The 19,539-nt window shown below is 37.3% G+C and overlaps 2 protein-coding genes across 3 annotated transcripts; both read right to left on the bottom strand.

Moving 5' to 3' along the window:
• Positions 1–5,053: 5,053 nt before the first annotated feature.
• Positions 5,054–13,606, bottom strand: LOC113235090 (CCR4-NOT transcription complex subunit 7-like). The gene is made up of 8 exons (XM_026470659.1): positions 13,329–13,606; positions 13,145–13,255; positions 12,661–12,770; positions 12,465–12,578; positions 12,277–12,395; positions 11,628–11,785; positions 5,474–5,614; positions 5,054–5,361 (listed from the first exon to the last, which is right to left on the bottom strand). The coding sequence occupies exons 2-8, from the start codon at positions 13,253–13,255 to the stop codon at positions 5,245–5,247; spliced, it is 870 nt and encodes a 289-aa protein (XP_026326444.1). The 5' UTR covers positions 13,329–13,606; the 3' UTR covers positions 5,054–5,244.
• A 496-nt stretch (positions 13,607–14,102) lies between these two features.
• LOC113235200 (CCR4-NOT transcription complex subunit 7-like) lies at positions 14,103–18,753 on the bottom strand. Of its 2 annotated transcripts, none has more exons than XM_026470820.1 (8): positions 18,552–18,753; positions 18,210–18,320; positions 17,714–17,823; positions 16,449–16,562; positions 16,223–16,341; positions 15,104–15,261; positions 14,861–14,975; positions 14,103–14,720 (listed from the first exon to the last, which is right to left on the bottom strand). In XM_026470820.1, exons 2-8 carry the CDS (start codon positions 18,318–18,320, stop codon positions 14,710–14,712), a joined length of 738 nt encoding a protein of 245 aa, XP_026326605.1. In that variant the 5' UTR covers positions 18,552–18,753; the 3' UTR covers positions 14,103–14,709. The 2 variants fall into 2 exon arrangements, with proteins under 2 accessions (XP_026326605.1, XP_026326604.1); XM_026470819.1 differs by having other exon boundaries at positions 14,107–14,720; positions 14,835–14,975.
• Between the last annotated feature and the right edge of the window lie 786 nt (positions 18,754–19,539).

Genomic DNA, 19,539 nt, shown 5'->3' with positions numbered 1-19,539 from the left:
GATTTTCAGTACAAATCGGCAATTTCATACTTTAACCCCTATTATATCAGATCTGTAAACAATTTTTATATTTACAGGTGTAATACGCTTATTACTTTAATCGAGAGAGAAAATCAAGAGTTGGAAGAGAAGGAAAGAGCAGAAAAGAAAAAGAAGAGTGGAAATGCCAATCAGAACACTCCTGGAGGCAATGCAACTGGAAAAGGCACTAATGCCGGAAAGCGAAAGGCGGATAACACGCCTGACACCGCACAAAAACAAAAGAAGAAAAAAAAGTGAAATCTTCAAACCGTTTTTGTGGATCCCACCAGATGAACAAATAAAAAAATTAATAGCGCTTCAAAAATATTTGATTATGTAGGCTGTTTGTTGTTATTTCTAAAACCAATCCCGTAATTTATGCAGCAGTATTTACTTTGTATTTATTATTGTATGTTTGATTCGCGTGATATCTCTCTAAACCCTTATCACTGTTCGTTTTTAGTATTTAATTTGACATTTACATTCCCAAATCATTTTTATATTAATATGATTAAAATGTAAGTTGCATTAAAAAACAATCATGTCGATACTTCGTAAGAGATTTGTTGCATAATACATTTTTTTTTGCTGATCGTGATATTTTAGCAGTATAGGTATAGGTAATATTTATGTTGGAAATTTTGCAGTCGTTTCTTACCTTTCAATAAAGTGACACTGAATCAGTATTAATGTTTTGCGTTTTGCAATTATTACTTACTCTACGTTTATCCCTGTAAAAAGCGATATTTTGACCATACGGAGCCATGGGGCCAGACAGGTTGTGTAATGTATACGTATAGGATACGAGCCAAAACCTGAACTTCCGCGGAATTCTCGCGCATACTCGACAATTCTCGCGCATTCGCAGATTCCCTAAGAAGAATGAGTAAGAATTCTAGGGGTTGCTCTTTGTAAATATACGTTTGAATACATGTAGGTATCATTACAATATTTAATTTAAACATCTTAGATCGAGACTACCTGCAAGAACTAATCTCGTTTGACAAAAATCCGTAGTAATGATCCATCATTATCATTACGGGTTACGGGATTACGGATGTATCATGATTTTTGTCATCCAAGTAAGTGGAAGCTGTATAATAACCTTTAGTATAAAGTTTTTGTTTCACTATAGTTTTAAACCTTAGAATAATAACGCATAGAAACCTAGTCCGCCCACGCTAAGTGAGGCAAATTGAAGCGCTCCCAATGGACCTACACGAGCGGTCGGGCGTTCAGTGCTCAAGGTCAACTTGCACCGCGAACAGCTCCAGGATTTTAGCTAAAAATGACGAAATGTGCGGTAAATGAGTGCAAAAATACGTCAGACAAACATAAAATGGATACTAGCATCATATTCCACAAGGAAGTAACGTGTTTCAACTTGTATTTTTATATAAAAATTCACTAAAACCGAAAATTAATTTCGTTGCAACTAGACACGAAAATGTTGCAAAGTAACGTATTTATTTCTCCCAATTTTGCTATTCTGTTTCAAAAAAATTATATTACGTAATTTGTTGAGAATAGGCAATATCGCGATGGCTGCAGATTTTTTTTTTATTCTAATGTAAGTGTGACTCCATTTCTGCAAGTTAAATGCGTACAAATGTTGTTTACAAAGAGCAACCCCTAGAGTTTCTTGCTCATACTTCTCGGGGGAATCTGCCTTACGAATGAGCGGTAGAGTTTAACCAATGTGACGATTTCTAGTGTAATAATGCTTACCTATGCAATAAAGATTATTTTGATTTTGATTCTGGGTATCGTTTACGGGGTATATGGATGTGCTCATTAAGAATATAGAACTTATTTCTAAATCCAAGGTGGCGGCCATGATTAAAAAAAAATGCAATATGGGTATCCTTTTCGAGGTATTTGGGGATGCTCATTATGGAATATGGCACTCATCTCTAAATCCAAGATGGCGGGCGCGGTTTTTCGAATAATAGCAAGTTGGGTATCGTTTTCGAGATATTTGGGGTTGTTCATTACGAATATAGCACTTATTTCTAAATCCAAGATGGCGGACACGATTTTTCAAAAAATGCTATCTGGGCATCCTTTTCGAGGTATTTGGGGATGCTCAATACAAATATGACACTCATTTCTAAATCCAAGATGGGGGGTAAGATTTTTCGAGTAATTGCATGTTGGGTATCGTTTTCGAGATATTATTTGGTGATGTTCAATACGAATATGGCACTCATTTCTAAATCCAAGATGGCAGACACGATAGTTCAAACAAAAGCAATGTTCGTAATGAGCACCCCCAAATACCTCGAAAACGATACCCAACATGCTATTATTTGAAAAATCGTGCCCGCTATCTTGGATTTACAAATAGTGCCATATTTGTAATGAGCACCCCCAAATACCTTGAAAATAATACCCATATTGCATTTATTTGAAAACTCGTGTCCGCCATCTTGGATTTAGAAATAAATGCTATATTTGTAATGAGCACCCGCTATTACCTTAAAACGATACCCAACTTGCCATTATTCGAAAAATCGTGCTCGCCATCTTGGATTTGAAATGAGTGCCATATTCGTAATGAGCACCTCGAATACCTCGAAAATGATTCCCATATTGCATTTATTTGAAAAGTCGTGTCCGTCATCGTGTATTCAGATATAAATGCCATTTCCTTAAGGATTACCAAAAATATTTTTTTTTAAATTCTTACTTACTTATCACTTGACATTGTCGATCGACAGTAACGATCGACAAAACCGAGCATATCTGTAGGCACCTGATCGACAAAATCGAGCAAATCTGTAGGCACCTGATCGACAATGTCGGGCAAATCTGTAGGCACCTTTAACTTAATGATGAGTTAAGCAAGATACAATTTCCCCACTTTTGAGGGAAATGTTATTCCATGGCATCATTATTTGTATATTTGTGTGCGTGCCGACGAGGGTAGATACAAGTTGCTTACGCCTACATGAATTTGGTTTTTGCCTCACATTTGACAGTTCGTTTGATATGAAACTATCATTCTATGCGTTATTATTCTAAGTTTTAAACCAAGTAAATATCAAAATCTTTAGAAGCGTATACATTGTCCCATAAAAGAATTTAGTCTATAAGAAGAAGACTGTCAAGAACAGTTAGTTTATTTTTATTCCTCGTATTAATGATATGCCTGTCACTATTATTCATAATTAAAAAAAATTGGCAAATAACACTTTCGTAGAACTCGTACTGCGCCGTTAATGTAAGAATGTAAATCTCTTTAAAGTTATCTCTTATGGCATTCATCAACACGTCCGCTCAGCGCCGCGCGAGCGCCGTCTGACCACCGTCTGACTGGCGGCCCGCGGGCGCGCGAAGTATTTACGTGAAAGCGAGAGCGAGAGGCATATATATAGGCTCTCTCTCCAACTTATGTTTGGGGTGTACGTAATATTTTATAAATTTTGTATAAAGGTAGGGGCTGATTTCGAAATAAATGTTAATTGCGAGCTAGACATCGAGCATTTCACTTCTCCAACTAAAACACTAAAACAAAAATATCGCTAAAAAGGGACCTACAATTGAACCTTGAGGGACGCCCATGCTAATTGCAGACCTTGATGACCGCGCACCATTGACTCGACTCTCTGTACCCTCCCACCCAAATATGATTTAAGAAGGTCGAGGTCACGGCCGGCCACACCTTGAAAGCGAAGTTTTCCGACCAGAGTGCCATGGTGCACACAATTAAAAACCTTGGAAAGTCACAGAATACACCAATAGCTTCATGCGAATCTTCCCACGAATCAAATGTATGTTTATCAACTCAACATCAGTGTAACCAAATTGTTTAAGATACATAAAATTATTAATTTAATAATAAAAAAAATGTAATATTCTACATTTTTTTTAATATTATTTTTTCTAATATTTTATCGAGTATTGGTAGTACTGAAATAGGTCTGAAATTGGTGGAGTCCGAATTACTACCAGATATAAGAATTGGATTAATTTTGCTTTGCTTCATGAGGTCAGGAAGCACACCCTCATCAACACATTTGTTAAAAACACAACCTAAGTAAGGTGCAACACAATCAACTACAGAATTAATACATAGGTACTGAGCAAATTCGAAGTTAAGCAAAGATTGGTCACATGGTTATTAATATTATCCCTATGAAAAGACTGAATAGTCGCCATTAAAACTGTCTGGTGTGTAGTTAAATATTATTATTATACACAAATACATATTTTGTTACTTTTTCTTGTACTGTTGTATAGTATAATCCTATTGCAAGCACGTTCGGCGACTGGTGCGTCTAGCCTGTTCCCATATCAAGACTTATCTGTCCTGTGTCGTGGAAGTTTATATTATCGTTGAACGACTGTCGCTTCTAGATAGAAGACTAGAAGTTAGTGGGAACAGCTAGAATCTAGTGACTAGATCGTAACGTCAATTTATCGGTTCACGGCAGCTGTCTTGTAGTTTGCACAACAGAAACGTTTGAAGCTGCGATTATCTGTCGTCACATTTTTATCGTGACGTTTTTTTATCATCAGACGACTGTCATTCTAGCACTTCCCATTGCCACGACAGTCGGTGGTCGTAACGTCAAAAGTCGTGAATGACAGTTAATAGTGTTGTATTATACATAAACAATTTAATAATAAATAAATAATAATAAATTTTAAATTTCATTTAAATATACAATACACAACACTTTAAACTCCACCACTATCTGTCGTCATAATGGAGACGCGCGCTTACTGCCTCTGTGATCGAACGGTTACCATGCTGGAATGCCACGCAGAGGTCCCGGGTTCGATTCCCAGACCGGGAGAAATATTTGTACGGCCTACTTTAATTTCTCTTCGTGTTTGGGTGTAATTTGTGGTTGTATATGTGTCCATGGCACCTGTGATACAGTGTTTCCTTAGTGCGGGGCTATGAGTGTGTGCGCGTTATTATTATTATTATGTTTCGTGTTCGTTTTTTGAAAATAATGCTAAGATTTACAAGCATGTTTGAGAAAAAAGCCTTTACCTATATTAGATAATTTATATATTAGAGATCAATTAAAAATCATTTTGTCCTTAAGTCAGGTACAATACAATAACATTCCTAAGTCATAACAACATACCAACAAACATTTTTATACATTTACATTACATTTAGTAAACAGACACATCTGTTTCTATGAAATCTTAAGATTTAGTAGTATTTCGAAATCACATCTTAACCACAAATATAATTCCATCTCATCACGACGAATTACTGCCCTCACCATTGTCTTGAAAGATATTAATATTAGAAGCGAATGGGGTTCCTAATCCATACAGATGACCACTTGTGCTCTCTATATTTCCATCAAAGAAAATCTGAAAATGACAAACATGATAATATAAAGATAGAATAAAGACATGGGCAGGTAATATTTAGATAACATGAATAGCGAAGCAAGTGAAATCTTACGAATAACAATACACTTACCTCTTTGATCTTGAAAAACGCCATGCCAGTTAAATGAGAGTCAGAACCAGCTTGGTGTTGGGGCCCTACTCTCCTCAGTTCTAACTGGTCAGCTACTTCTTGCAAACCACCTTTCAGATTCTTGCACAGTTTCATTAAATACTGAAAATTTTGTAATTATTATATTTTTCATTAAAGCATAAATTGTAAACAATCTTGTCTATAAAATTATAATCCTTTTTTTAAGAATCTGCCGCCGCCGCCGTTAGTTGAAAGGGTGCTAAGAAAAAGGGCGAAAAGCATAACCAGGCACCATTTTCAATACAGATTTCAAAGAAAGCACCACTGTCGGATAGTGACGAAGAAGAACTTCTTCTTTTATTGACGCTACATTACCTTTGAAATCTTTCTTCTAACTAGCAGTACAGCTCCTTGTGAGAGAGTTCGTCCAGGGAAGTACTGCCTACCTTATCTATATCTTATATTATCTATTTCTGCCGCCAAGCATATGTCTCAGGGTGACGAGCGCAGTGGCAGTGTCCCTCAGATCTTTGCGATTTAGAGATTTGAGTGGCACTGCAACTGTTATGGACAGGCGTGTAGCTTACCATCAGGCGCATTCGTCCCGTCACTTGATATAAAAAAAAAAATTTACTGTGTTTGAAATCTCTATTACGTGTACTATACGTAATATAAACGTCAATATTATTGCACTATACATATAAGTTTTTCCGTCGAATTCATGTCGAAACTTAATCAAAACACATTTAACAGTAAACCCGCTAAGGGCCCGCTCCCGGACCGCGCCCCGGCGCTACCGCTCTGTGTGGGCGGCTGCATGGAGCTTAGATATGGAAAAAAACGGCTATTTGACAATAATTAATCATACTCAGCGATTTTTTATTGTAAATTGTCAGAAAATCTGCCATTAAGCTATTTTATAGTTTTGCATACAATATGGCAATGATAGCGAATGAACATTGTGGTGTTACCAGATGTTACATTACCATACCCCGGACACTCCATACAACGGTCGAAAATTATTTACCTACTACTACATACAGCAAGGCGCTATCTGCACACGCGTAAATGTGTGCGTGAAGTGGTAGGATTACCTATCATTTTCTCGCACTATTACGTTACGCGGTCAGAACGGCAACATAGCGAAAATTCTGAAGCGAATCTGTAATCTATGATTCTATTAATAGAATCCTAATAATTATACATGTCTATTAGATATTGGGATGTAAGGGGGCACACACCATCACAGCTCTTATTGTCAACCTCACCTGCACGCGGTACATCCTGCAGTAACCGACGAGGCTCTGGCGACCGGTAGTAGGCGGTATAGCCCTTCCCCACATTGGCGCTGTCAAATCTGCTGGATACCGACGGGCAGCAGCGTCGGTAGTACAAAGGCAGCGCCCTGCGATCTCCAACCCGCATGCCCAGCGTGGAGATTATGGGCAATAACCCCCTTCATGGACGGTACAACCAATCGAAGGCCCCCAGTTCCCGGTCGCCCCGCTATTCCTGGTCACGGTAGCGGCCATGGTACCGGCGGGGTAGGGGGTGCTAAGAATCCCCGGGCTACCGCAGGCTACCAAAAACAACTGACCCTGGCTACGTTTAACGGACGAACTCTTAGGCTTGACGAACACCTTGCACAGTTGGAAGTGGAACTGGAGAACATTAGATGGCATGTTCTGGGGCTGTGTGAAGTCCGAAGAGAGGGAGAGGACACCATAACCCTAGACTCGGGCCATCTACTGTACTTCCGCGAGGGTGATCAAACATCCCAAGGTGGTATAGGATTCCTCGTCAACAGAGTCCTCTCTAACAACGTTGAAGAGATCTCCAGTGTGTCGAACAGGGTAGCGTACCTGATCCTTCGGCTATCAAAAAGGTATAGCCTGAAGATCATTCAGGCCTACGCACCGACCTCGACACATTCGGATGACGATGTAGAAGATATGTACGAGGACATATCGAAAGCCTTACACAACACCACCAAGGCTCACTTCAACGTTGTTATGGGGGACTTTAACGCTAAAGTGGGATTCCCAAATCTTGACGAATCTCGAGTCGGCCCGCATGGTTATGGAGTAAGGAATCACAGGGGGCAAACGCTAGTCAACTTCCTCGAGCACGAGGGGCTCTTCTTGATGAATTCGTTCTTCAAGAAGAAGCCTCAAAGGAAGTGGACTTGGCGAAGCCCCGACGCTGCGACTAAAAATGAGATCGATTTCATCCTGACGGACAAGAGACACATATTCAGAGATGTCTCAGTGATCAACAGGTTTAGCACCGGATCTGATCACCGACTTGTACGAGGCTCTCTGAATATCGATGTCAAACTTGAAAGAAGCCGCTTGATGAAGTCCACGCTCCGTCCTAATCCACTCCAGATCATGGCGGGCTCCGAGAAGTTCCATGAACTTCTCGAAGCGAGATTCGTCGAGCTGGAACCCACTGAGGACGTTGACGAGGCCCTACAAAGCGTGGTTGGGACGCTGAGAAGCGAGGGCATCAAATTCTGTCAATTGCAGCGTACGGGAAAGAAGTCTAAACTCTCGGATGGGACTCTGCGACTTATGACGAAAAGACGCGATGACATCCAGGCCACTTCGTCAGAGAGGTCATACCTAAACAAGCAGATTGCGAAGATGGTACGGCGTGACCTTCGGAGCTCCAATACACGCCTCATTGAGGAGGCGATAGAGCGAAACCGAGGGTCCAAAGTATTCACTCAGCAGCTTGGAAGGAGCCACCTGACGAAGCTTACAACGCACGATGGCCTAACCGTTACGTCAAAGCCGCAGATACTCGCCGAGATAGAGGACTTCTATGGCCGTTTGTACGCTGTAAATGCTCCTCGGGTCCAGCGTGACAATCACGATTTGAGAGCCACCTTGACGCGCCACTATACCGACGACCTGCCAGAAATCAGTCAAGACGAGATCGTGTTGGCTCTAAAACAGCTTAAAAATGGAAAAGCCCCCGGTGAAGACGGAGTTACTTCAGAGCTTTTGAAGTCTGGAGGAGTTCCTATTATCCAGGAACTTCAGAAGCTCTTTAACTTGGTCATTCACTGCGGGAGAACTCCACGGGCGTGGAACAGGAGTATTGTAGTTCTCTTCTTTAAAAAGGGAGATAAAACTCTACTGAAAAACTACCGACCCATCTCACTTCTGAGTCACGTCTACAAGCTGTTTTCTAGAGTCATCACGAATCGCCTCGCAAGAAGACTCGACGAGTTTCAGCCACCGGAACAGGCCGGGTTTCGGGGAGGATATGGCACCATAGACCACATACACACAGTGAGGCAGATTATACAGAAGTCCGAAGAGTATAATCGGCCCCTGTGTTTAGCTTTCGTGGGCTATGAGAAGGCCTTTGACTCTGTCGAAACCTGGGCTGTCCTGGAATCCTTACAGCGATGCCAAGTGGACTATCGTTATATACAAGTGTTGAGATGTCTTTACGATGCTGCTACCATGAGTGTCCAAGTACAGGACCAGCAGTCTGAACCTATCCAATTACGCAGAGGGGTGAGACAGGGGGATGTCATATCCCCGAAACTGTTCACCGCTGCATTGGAGGATATGTTTAAGACGCTGGACTGGAAAAGGATGGGCATTAACATAAACGGCGAGTATATCTCACACTTGCGATTTGCAGATGACATAGTCCTAATGGCAGAATCGCTGGAGGAACTGGATCAGATGCTGAACAGCCTAGCATCCGCCTCGCGGCGGATTGGTCTCGGCATGAACTTTGATAAAACCAAAGTCATGATCAATGACCACATTGATCCGAGACCCATCTGCGTAAATGGCCACCTTCTTGAAGTTGTTTCCGAATACACTTACCTCGGGCAGATTCTGCAGTTAGGTAGAAATAGCTTCGAGAAGGAGGCCAGGAGGAGGATTCAGCTTGGCTGGGCAGCGTTTGGGAAGCTACGTCGAGTCTTTTCGTCGCCCATCCCGCAGAGCTTGAAAACAAAGGTTTTCAACCAGTGCGTCCTACCAGTTCTAACGTACGGAGCTGAGTCGTGGACACTCACGATACGGCTAGTCCACCAGTTTAGTCGCTCAGCGAGCTATGGAACGAGCTATGCTCGGAGTTTCTCTGAAAGATAAACTCCGTAATGAGGTTATCAGACAGAGAACCAAAGTGATCGACATAGCTCTTCGGATAAGCAAGCTGAAGTGGCAGTGGGCTGGACATATCTGCCGAAGAACCGACAACCGCTGGGGTAAACGAGTTCTTGAGTGGAGACCACGACTTGGCAAACGTAGTGTGGGACGCCCTCCAGCCAGATGGAGTGACGATCTGCGGAAGATTGCTGGCAGGAAATGGATGCGTCAAGCCGAGAACAGGGCGAAATGGCGTGCATTAGGGGAGGCCTATGTCCAGCAGTGGACTGCAATAGGCTGATGATGATTAGATATTTATATCGATATATTATTATATTTTTCATTAATTCACTAACTAGAGTAATATTGAAGATATATTTAAAAAATATATTAAAAGAACTTAAAATGTTATATTTCGGACATGTACTTTTAAGTAACGTAACCAACGTATTTGAAATAGCTTGTCCAAGTTTAGTTAATAATTAGATAATATATTCACTACCTACGTAATATTTATCGGCAATACGAATAGAAAATTGTCGAAGTCATAGCGTCTCATTATATTGATATAATAAATCTGTATTGTTTATACATACATAACTGCCTCCGTGGCCGAACGGTTACCATGCCGGACTGCCACGCAGAGGTCCCAGGTTCGATTCCCGGGCCGGGCGAAATATTTGTATGACCTACATTTATTTCTCTCGTGAGTTTGGGTGTAATTTGTGGTTGTCTATGTGTGTGTCCATGGCACCCGCGACACAGGGTTTCCCTAGTGCGGGGCTATGTTGAGTGTGTGCGTTATTATTATTATTATTATTATTATTACATATATTAATCTGCAGTAAATAAATGAAGAAAACAAGAACTGAGTGAGTCAGACATAAATTTTTTTTACTTACTTCGGTTCATCTTTCGGAAAATGATGATAAACAGCCGCAAACAGCACAATTCACGACCATTATAAATAGTAACGTAAAATTACGTTTTATATTAACGTACTAGTTTCGTAATGAATAAATGAAAACTATATTCAAATATCAAAGCCGTCTTCCGGCATTGTGTCTGTTCTCTTATTCTTTATTCTCTGACATTACTTACATTTTACGTTACTTTTGATCTTCTCGCTTAATACGCAAGTCATTTTTGTTTTTAAGGCAATTTTCGTAAATTTGACGCAATCCAACTAGTCATATTTGTTATTGAAAATCCAAAATAGTTTACTATTACTTAACTTATTTTTAACGTTAGAATTTTTAATATAAAAAAAAACAACTTGTAAAATGTAAATTTTGCAGACTAAAATTGTAACTCGTAATTTTCGACACAATGGCCCTGGCAACACCACGGCAAAGTACAGTCGGAAATTCATTACTGTTATCATGCGTATGAGACTTGCTCACTGTTTGGTTCAGACTCATCTGAATAGAATTAAAAACATATACTACAACACACAAAATGTCCCCACTGCACTGAAGAAGAAGCAGATTTGCAGCATATTATTTTCAACTGCTCTAACTTCCTACCAACAATCTCTTATTTTGAAAGACAAGTGACAGTAAAGACGGTTGTGTGCGAAACCAAGTCAGTGCTCCTCGTCGCCTTCATTTAGCCAATAATGATGATTTTTTTATCTATTAAATGATTAATTATTTTTTTATTCCCATGTGTAAGTTCATTGCGAGTAAGGTAGAAAAAAAATTAAAATTCATCTTATTTATAACATGTCATTTGTGTAAATAATCGCTTATTTTAATTTGTTCTAAGCCTTTGTCTTTTTTATTTTGTTATGGTTATAATGTTTTCGGCTGTAGGACTTTGTGTCTAGGTCATGCAATAAATAAAAAAAAAGTTGTTTAACCTGTTATTTGCGAATTTTGCGATTCAAACGTGGATAATGGATGGCTATCTACTACATTTTTCCTAATCACACAGTATACGTAACTCATTTTTTTAAGTGTCACATGCGCCCTGTCAAATAATGGCGGCAGAAATTATTACTATAGTTGTGTCTACTAAAATATATAAAAACTTACTTTTACATCATAAACAGTAGGAAAATATAGCCTCAAGCTTTCAAAGAAATCATTCTCTTCCTGTGGCAGGTTCTGATCTGTGAGAAGCTTGAGCAGGTAGCCAAAATCATAGCCCGAGTGAAAGCTTAACCAATTAATGTTGTCCATTAGTACTATGCCTACAAACACACAAAATTAAAAATCTGACAATCACTACAGCAAAATAATATTAAAAATTACCATAATTATAGTCATTTTGCAAGCCCTTTTACTTGCCTGAACTGCGTCTATGGCCAAACGGTTATCCTGCCGGACTGCATGCAGAGGTCCCGGGCCGAGAGAAATATTTGTATACTACATGTATTTCTCTTGCGAGTTTGGGTGTGATTTGTGGTTGTCTATGTGTATGTCCATGGCACGTGCGATAGAGGGTTTCCCTAGTGCGGGGCTGTGCGTGTGTGTGTGTATTACTTGAATGAAAATGTATTTTTTGCCCATTATGCAAAATGATAGTTTTTTAAGATAATTAAGTTAAATTTCTTTTTTCTCTAGTATCTTGTAGAATATAAAAATTTACAGACATTAAAATTCAGGCTAAGAAACCTTAGTCCCAGTAACTTGACTTATAGTGCAATAATATTATAGTATTTATCTATAATACTGTTTCTACCTGAAGACATAAGCAGCTCGGCAAACTCTAACGGCTCAATGCCATGCTCTTCATGTTCCCTGAATTGAAGCCCCGAATTTTGCAGCAAGTCAATGGAGTCTTGAGCATACATGTCTTCCCTGGAACAAATCTATTCGTTTTTATCTTCTTAAGTGGCAAACCAAATTTAATTAATAGTAAATACTAACTGCAAGTTAAACTTGAAGTTGAATTGCCAAGTAGTACATCCAGGTGGTGTCTTTCCACTTTCATCCATGAAGGTCAGACCCAGTTGGATAATTCTCAACAGATCTACATTGCACCTACAAAAATAAAATTATCAAATTATTTTAATCAAATCTGAAGATAAATTTGTTAGGAAATGAGAACAGTAAATTTAAATACCTGAGCAGTTGGTACTGGTAGTCTGCAGTGGATCGAAACTCGCCAATGGGCCTAGCCACTACCCCAGGAAATTCTGTGTCCATTGCTACCCAGTGATATTTTTGGACAACCTAAAAGAAGAAATATGCTGCCCTCGGAACGCAAAAAGGCACAACTGCTGTATAAAGTATGCATGGTTGTGCCTTTCTTCGTTATGAGGGCAGTATAGAAACCAAATGGAATAATACTTGATGGGAGTGAATGTTTAATCTAAATTTTAAGTATACAATACAGGGTTATTGTAAAATACTAACAACCTCCCAGGACTATACTGCTAAGATCACAAACAACTTTTGTTCCATAACTTTTTACAAAACTTAATAAATTTACCAAAAATAAATTTTGTTCTATCTACTTCAATTAGATTTACACATCTAACACTCATCATCATGTAACACTTAGATTTACACAGTTTGTTTTAAGTTAATCTTATACATTATCATACCTGTCTTATAACATGAAATTCTTCATGAAGGTTGTGATTCCATACATTTTTTATGGTGCAGTCTTCTTTAACAGCGCTCATTGTTAGTGTTCCAAAGCTCGCCGCTGGCATCTGACAATTATTATAGCATGAATTGTAACTAGAAAAGAGTTGAGTTTTGTTTGTAAATGTGTGAGCGATTTACCTTGTGCTGGTCGTTACCCTTAAACTCGTTGAAATAGACTGTTAGGTAACTCCTATTATTGCCCTAGTGTTCGATTATTAATGTGGGTTAAATTAGCGAGAACACTACTTTGTAACGACAACCGTAAATACAAAAATTGTAAGATATGAGACAAATATTTATTTTCAGATTTTTGACAGAATCAGAAACCCAACATTAACAAGAAATAATGAATGAATGAAAAGAACGAATGGAATTATTGATCTATTAGAAGTTCCGTTTCTTCTAGTATAGTAACTGGGATGGCTATTTCTATATAAATCATCCTTAACAATGATCTTAATTGGATTTTTTACTGGTATACATTAAAGTGTTACGAAACAAGAATTCTAATCTCTACTGGTTGTATTTTTATGTTTAAAAAGGAACATACGCCGATTACAGGCGTGGTGAGCCATGGACATCTCATGAAGACTCTTCAAATGGCCATGGCTCACCACGCTGACTCGTAGTTTATTACTTTACACAAATCCTACGATTTCTGCTTTAATTTTTTTGTATTCAAATATAGGGTATTTTGTAGGGGTTTTTTGTATTCAAATATATAATATATATATATATATATAATACTTAATAAAAGTAGAACACGACATATCTGCTAAATGTTTATTTATGTATCTTTCTTAGGCTGAATAGTAAAAAACATTACTATCAAACTATTCTTATCACATAAGAAAGATATAAAATAAATTTATAAAATCTTAACAAAAAATAATTACTTAAAACTAGATGGTGTAAAATACATGTACATATTTAAATCATCAATCATTGAAATAATAAATTATTCTAGTCAAAATTACAAGCGATTGGTATAATGGTTATCAAAAAGTGAGTAGATTTCATAATTGCAATAACATAATTCAATTGTTTCATTTTCATTCTGGGATCCTAAATCGTTTTCATAATATTATATGTATATTTATCTGGACTTTCACATAGTGTAACAGCTAGATTGAATCATGCAAGTAATATGTTGGCTTATGCTAATGAACTATTATGATAGATCAAATTTTAAAGTCTTTATTGTCACTATCAGACAGTCAGGCAATGCAGTCTGGGATGATAAATCGACACAATCACAATATGGGATAAAAATGCAACGTGCCGGTTTCAGACGGCCGCATTGATTATATAAGCTGGCATCCACAAAATGTATATTTTGGAATTGATTTACTCAGTAAGATGGAACATTTTTCTTTGTTTCGAGGGAATAATCACACACTCCGGCTCACCCAATCAAGATGAGTTGCCATTCTCACCATTGTCTTGAAAGTTGTTTACATTAACCGAAAAAGGAGCACCCAAACCATAGAGATGACCACTTGAGTTCTCAATGTTGTCATCAAAGAAAATCTGAAATAAAAATACAAATAATTGTGTATATTGTTGTAAACAAGCAAAAGTTCAACCAATTAATAAATGGATGAAAAATGAACTCTTTAAGCATTAGCAAGTAATTTGTATTACCTCTTTAATCTTGAAGAAAGCCATACCAGTGAGATGTGAGTCGGAGCCTGCTTGATGTTGTGGTCCTACTCGCCTGAGTTCAAGCTGGTCTGCTACCTCTTGAAGTCCACCTTTCAGATTTTTACATAGTTTCATCAGATACTGTAAACAATATTATATGTTAAGAGAGAAAGCAATAGGTATAGAAAGCAATAAAAAATTGTTTATGGATAGGAAAATGAAATAGGTTTATTTAGTGACAGAAATGAGTATATTTAGAAAGGACTCACTTTAACATCATATACAGTTGGAAAATACAGCCTTAGGCTCTCGAAGAACTCATTTTCGTCATGTGGGAGATTTTGGTCAGTTAGTAATTTTAGTAGGTACCCAAAGTCATATCCTGAATGAAAACTGAGCCACTTGATATTGTCCATCAAAACAAGTCCTGTAATCAAACAAGTTAATAATAAAATCACGCATTATATACAGGGTGTCCCAAAACTCAACGTCAAGCGGTCACTGGGCGAGAGGCCAGGTTAGTAGCGTACTAAATGATAATAACCAATGATCAATAATAGAGCATCGGCGTCACTATCCGTCTCGCTCACTCTAATTCATGTCGCACAGCGTCACTATCCATCTCACTCTATCACATATGACCATCTCACTTCCGCGATGTTAAAGCCAATCTTTGAGCACACAAAAGTATTATTTATCATGGCATGAGTTTTTTTTGAAACGAGCTCCTTTTGCACAAAATAAATTATAATATTTTTTATGGAATGAAAAGTGGCAAGTATTGTACCATTTTGAAATCTTGATTATATGGGCCATCTTTTAAAATAACTTGCCCAGTGTAGTGTAGTACATTTAAAAAAAAAAATGAAGTGTCAAAGCTAGCCGACATATTTTTTTTAAGCTACGAAATCAATGAAACTTATTTTTTTTTACTAAACTCACAACGTTTATTGTTTGATTTGTGACTGCAATAAATAGCATGGTTATTTATGATGACGTTAAAAAAAATCACTCCAAAATTTGAAAATTTGTGATGACAGTACCTAAACATGTGGTCTAGAGTATCGATTTTCAACATTTTCAACAAAATGCCTATTATCACTTAACTAAGTGACATGGACTTTTTTTTTAATTTTTACCAGAACTGATATAACCTGGCCTCTCGCCCAGTGACCGCTTGACGTTGAGTTTTGGGACACCCTGTATATATAATACATAGTTCCAAAGAATAAAATCAATACCACGAATTTTTCGTTCATTGTGGAAATATGTGAAATGTCATGATTATAGACAGAGATGAAATAGTCTATTATATTATAGTGTTAAAATCCTGCTGAAATATTCTAATTATATAACATGCAATATATTAGAAGTAAATGCACAATTACCTGAAGACATGAGTAATTCAGCAAATTCTAAGGGTTCTATTCCATCTTCCTCATGTTTCCTAAACTGCAGTCCTGAGTTCTGAAGTAGATCTATGGAATCTTGGGCATACATGTCTTCTCTAGAAATATAATAAATAAGAAATTGAAGAATCAATAATTATAAGTTGGTATGCTAAAACCATAGTATTGATAATGATATTAAATGAAAATTAAAACAGACACTTACTGTAGATTGAATTTGAAATTGAATTGCCAAGTAGTATAGCCAGGTGGAGTTTTACCATTTTCATCCATGAAAGTTAGACCTAGCTGGATTATCCGTAAAAGATCTACATTACATCTGCAATAAATTATAAATTATTATGTCTATGGTGCAGACCAAATGAAAAATATACATATACTTAATCTATTACATTTCATGTTTTCACAGTCAGAAAAGGAAGTCTTGCAAACATTTCAAGTTAATAATAAAATAATTCATAAGATTTTAGTTTAAAATATATACAGGGTGTTTGTTAAGTCGACGTCAAGCCGGGATGGGGATGTCAAGGTCATGGCCTACAAAAAAGCCCATGGTACAATGGTAATATTCGCAACGGTTTTTTTAAATTAAAGATTTTATTCACATAACGCTTTTTACTTTGGATGCTCTGTACTCAGATATAATAAAATTGTCTTTTTCCGTCTTTCTTTTTCTTTGTATTATCTTAAATCAACCTGCTTTTTAATAAGCTAAGTATTAAAATAAATTCCTCACTAAAAGTTATTTTAAAAATATTGTATGAAAAAAAATATTTGTTTTAATAACTTGAACTAGTTGTGTTAAAAAAATTAAAATGTATGACACCGCATCAGTGCTTAATTGCAAAAACTTGTCTACTTATTAATCTAATTAATAAAAAAAATACGTATAGTCAAGAGCACATTAAGCTTGACACTTTGGACTTTGGACCATTCTTATTGCAAGCGGCATAGAGTTAAATTTAGTGTCAAGCTTGACGTGCTCTTGACCCTGTACCTATCTACTTTATTAATGGTTTTATTCAAAAGGTTTTTATATTTTAGAACAATAGCAATTATTTTACATTTTTCACAGTAAATGTTCAAAATGGTGGCTGCCGGCCTTAATACACAGTCTGCACAGCCTAATCATGGCATCATGGACTGCAGCTAGGTCGGACAGGTTTGCTGCGATTAGGGAGGGAGCGAGCACCGTACCGAACCGTACCCGTCGGTAGTCGGCCGGACGCGCAACCTGTCCGAAAAAATGTAATGTGTACAAAATCTTTAATTTAAATAATACCTTTGTGAATACTACCATAGTACCATAGGCTTTTTTGTAGGCTATGACCTCCTTGACATCCCCGTTTCGGTTTGACGTCGACTTAATAGACACCCTATACAATTCTTAAATTTCTAACAGGTGAAGTGATATAATGAAGTTTTATCTATCAATTTTTCAAAACAATGTAAGTATAAGGAAATGCCCACCTGAGTAACTGGTATTGATAATCAGCAGTAGATCTGAATTCTCCAATGGGTCTAGCTACGACTCCAGGGAATTCCGTGTCCATTGCCACCCAATGGTATTTTTGGACAATCTGTAAAAATACATATTTTTTTAATGTGAACTACTTGACATAAATAGCAGCATGATCTGGGACTAAGGAAGAGTTGAAGTAGGGAATAGTATGTTTAGTAGTGTGCAACAGATTAAATTGTTTTAGGTCTAGATGTTCTGTGCAATGCTTTGGGAATTAATTGAATCGGTTTGCCAGTACTTTCTCATAGTGCCTCAAGAATTATCACTATGAGAGTATAATTGTCAAGTAGCAGTATTTGTAGACTTATTACTTTAAAATGCAATCTTGTATTAAGGAGGCAGATCACATTTATACTGCACATTATGATGTTGTATTGTGCATGAAGATATGTTAGTAATGAAAAATTATTTGATTTTTGAAGGTAAATAAACAAAAGTTAAAACCTGTCTGATGATCTGAAATTCTTCATGGAGGTTGTGATTCCAAACATCTTTTATGCCACAATCTCCGTTTGCTGGTAGTTGGGAAATAGACCCAAAACTAGCTGCAGGCATCTGATAATAGAAAAAAGTGCATTTTTATAAACACAATGTTTGAATGTTATCATAATGTTGGAATACAAAAAAGGGAATTATGCCGAGTGGCAGTGGCGTAAACAATATTATGAAACTAGTTATTTTGAAATGTAGATAACGTTATCATAATAAGCATAGTTATTAATTAAACAATTGCATCTTAAGTAAAGGCATGGTTTTGTTGATAAACGCACACATTAACAAATTTACCTTGTATCTGTTGTCTGTTTCTTGATGAACAGTCTCTTCGTTTTTTTTCGACGCCGTGGTTTCAGATTTGTTTTGTTAAAGCTAAGAACGAAAAGCCACTACTCAAAAGTTTCGGTTAAATTTTAAAGATTGTTTTGTGATCACTATTACGAATGAAGTTCTTTTGATCTTTTTGAAACTTTGGATCACGAGTTGAACTCGAGATTAAATTAATTCCCTTTAATTTGTTTTATGATATGGTATCGAATTATGAAAATCGCGAGCAAGCTGAGCAAGCATTTGGTTTTGACAAGAATGTTACAACAAATGAATGAATGAATGAACGGTGAACGACAGATTGACTGAATGAAACTAGAGTCAAGTGAGTGAATAACTAATTTTCATTTCATTTCAAGACGTACATTTTCATAACACGTCACACTTATACATAAATAATGGAAAAAGTAAAGTAACACTAACACTTGTTTTGAAGTGTCATGACGTGTAAGCAAAGTAGACTTTTTTTCCATCCTATAGGCCGTTATGTCCTAAATTATGTCCACAGGCGTTTCATTACATTATCGCTGCAAAAAAGCGCGGGAAAGCTCGATTTAGGCGGGTTAGTTTTTTCGGCTTAGAAATTGAATATTTAATAATAATTGTAATTAGGTGGTCAGGAGTGTAGTATTTGTGTAAATACTATTTATTTGATTGTATATATTGTTTTTTGTGTAAATAATTATCGTCATCTGGTGAGTTTTATCATTTTTCCTTTTGCCTAAAATGGACGAGCCCCCTGATCCAGGGAGCCCAGTCCCCTCAGTTGGTAGAAACGTGTTTATAGTCTCCAATGATTCCAGTATGGTCACGGACCATACTGATAACTCTCTAAAAGGAAGAAAACGTATTCGGCAGCGTAAAATTTGCAAGTTTAACAGTACTACAGAAATTTTTTCGACGCCCCATCATCTTCCCCGGTCCAGCCTGTTGCTGCTCCCATACGGGGTAG

The sequence above is a fragment of the Hyposmocoma kahamanoa genome, unplaced genomic scaffold, assembly GCF_003589595.1.
Source record: "Hyposmocoma kahamanoa isolate Upper Pololo Valley unplaced genomic scaffold, ASM358959v1 87, whole genome shotgun sequence".
Taxonomy (NCBI): Eukaryota; Metazoa; Arthropoda; class Insecta; order Lepidoptera; family Cosmopterigidae; genus Hyposmocoma; species Hyposmocoma kahamanoa.
The sequence above is the reverse complement of the archived record's forward strand: the minus strand, read 5'-3'. Positions and strand labels throughout refer to the sequence as shown.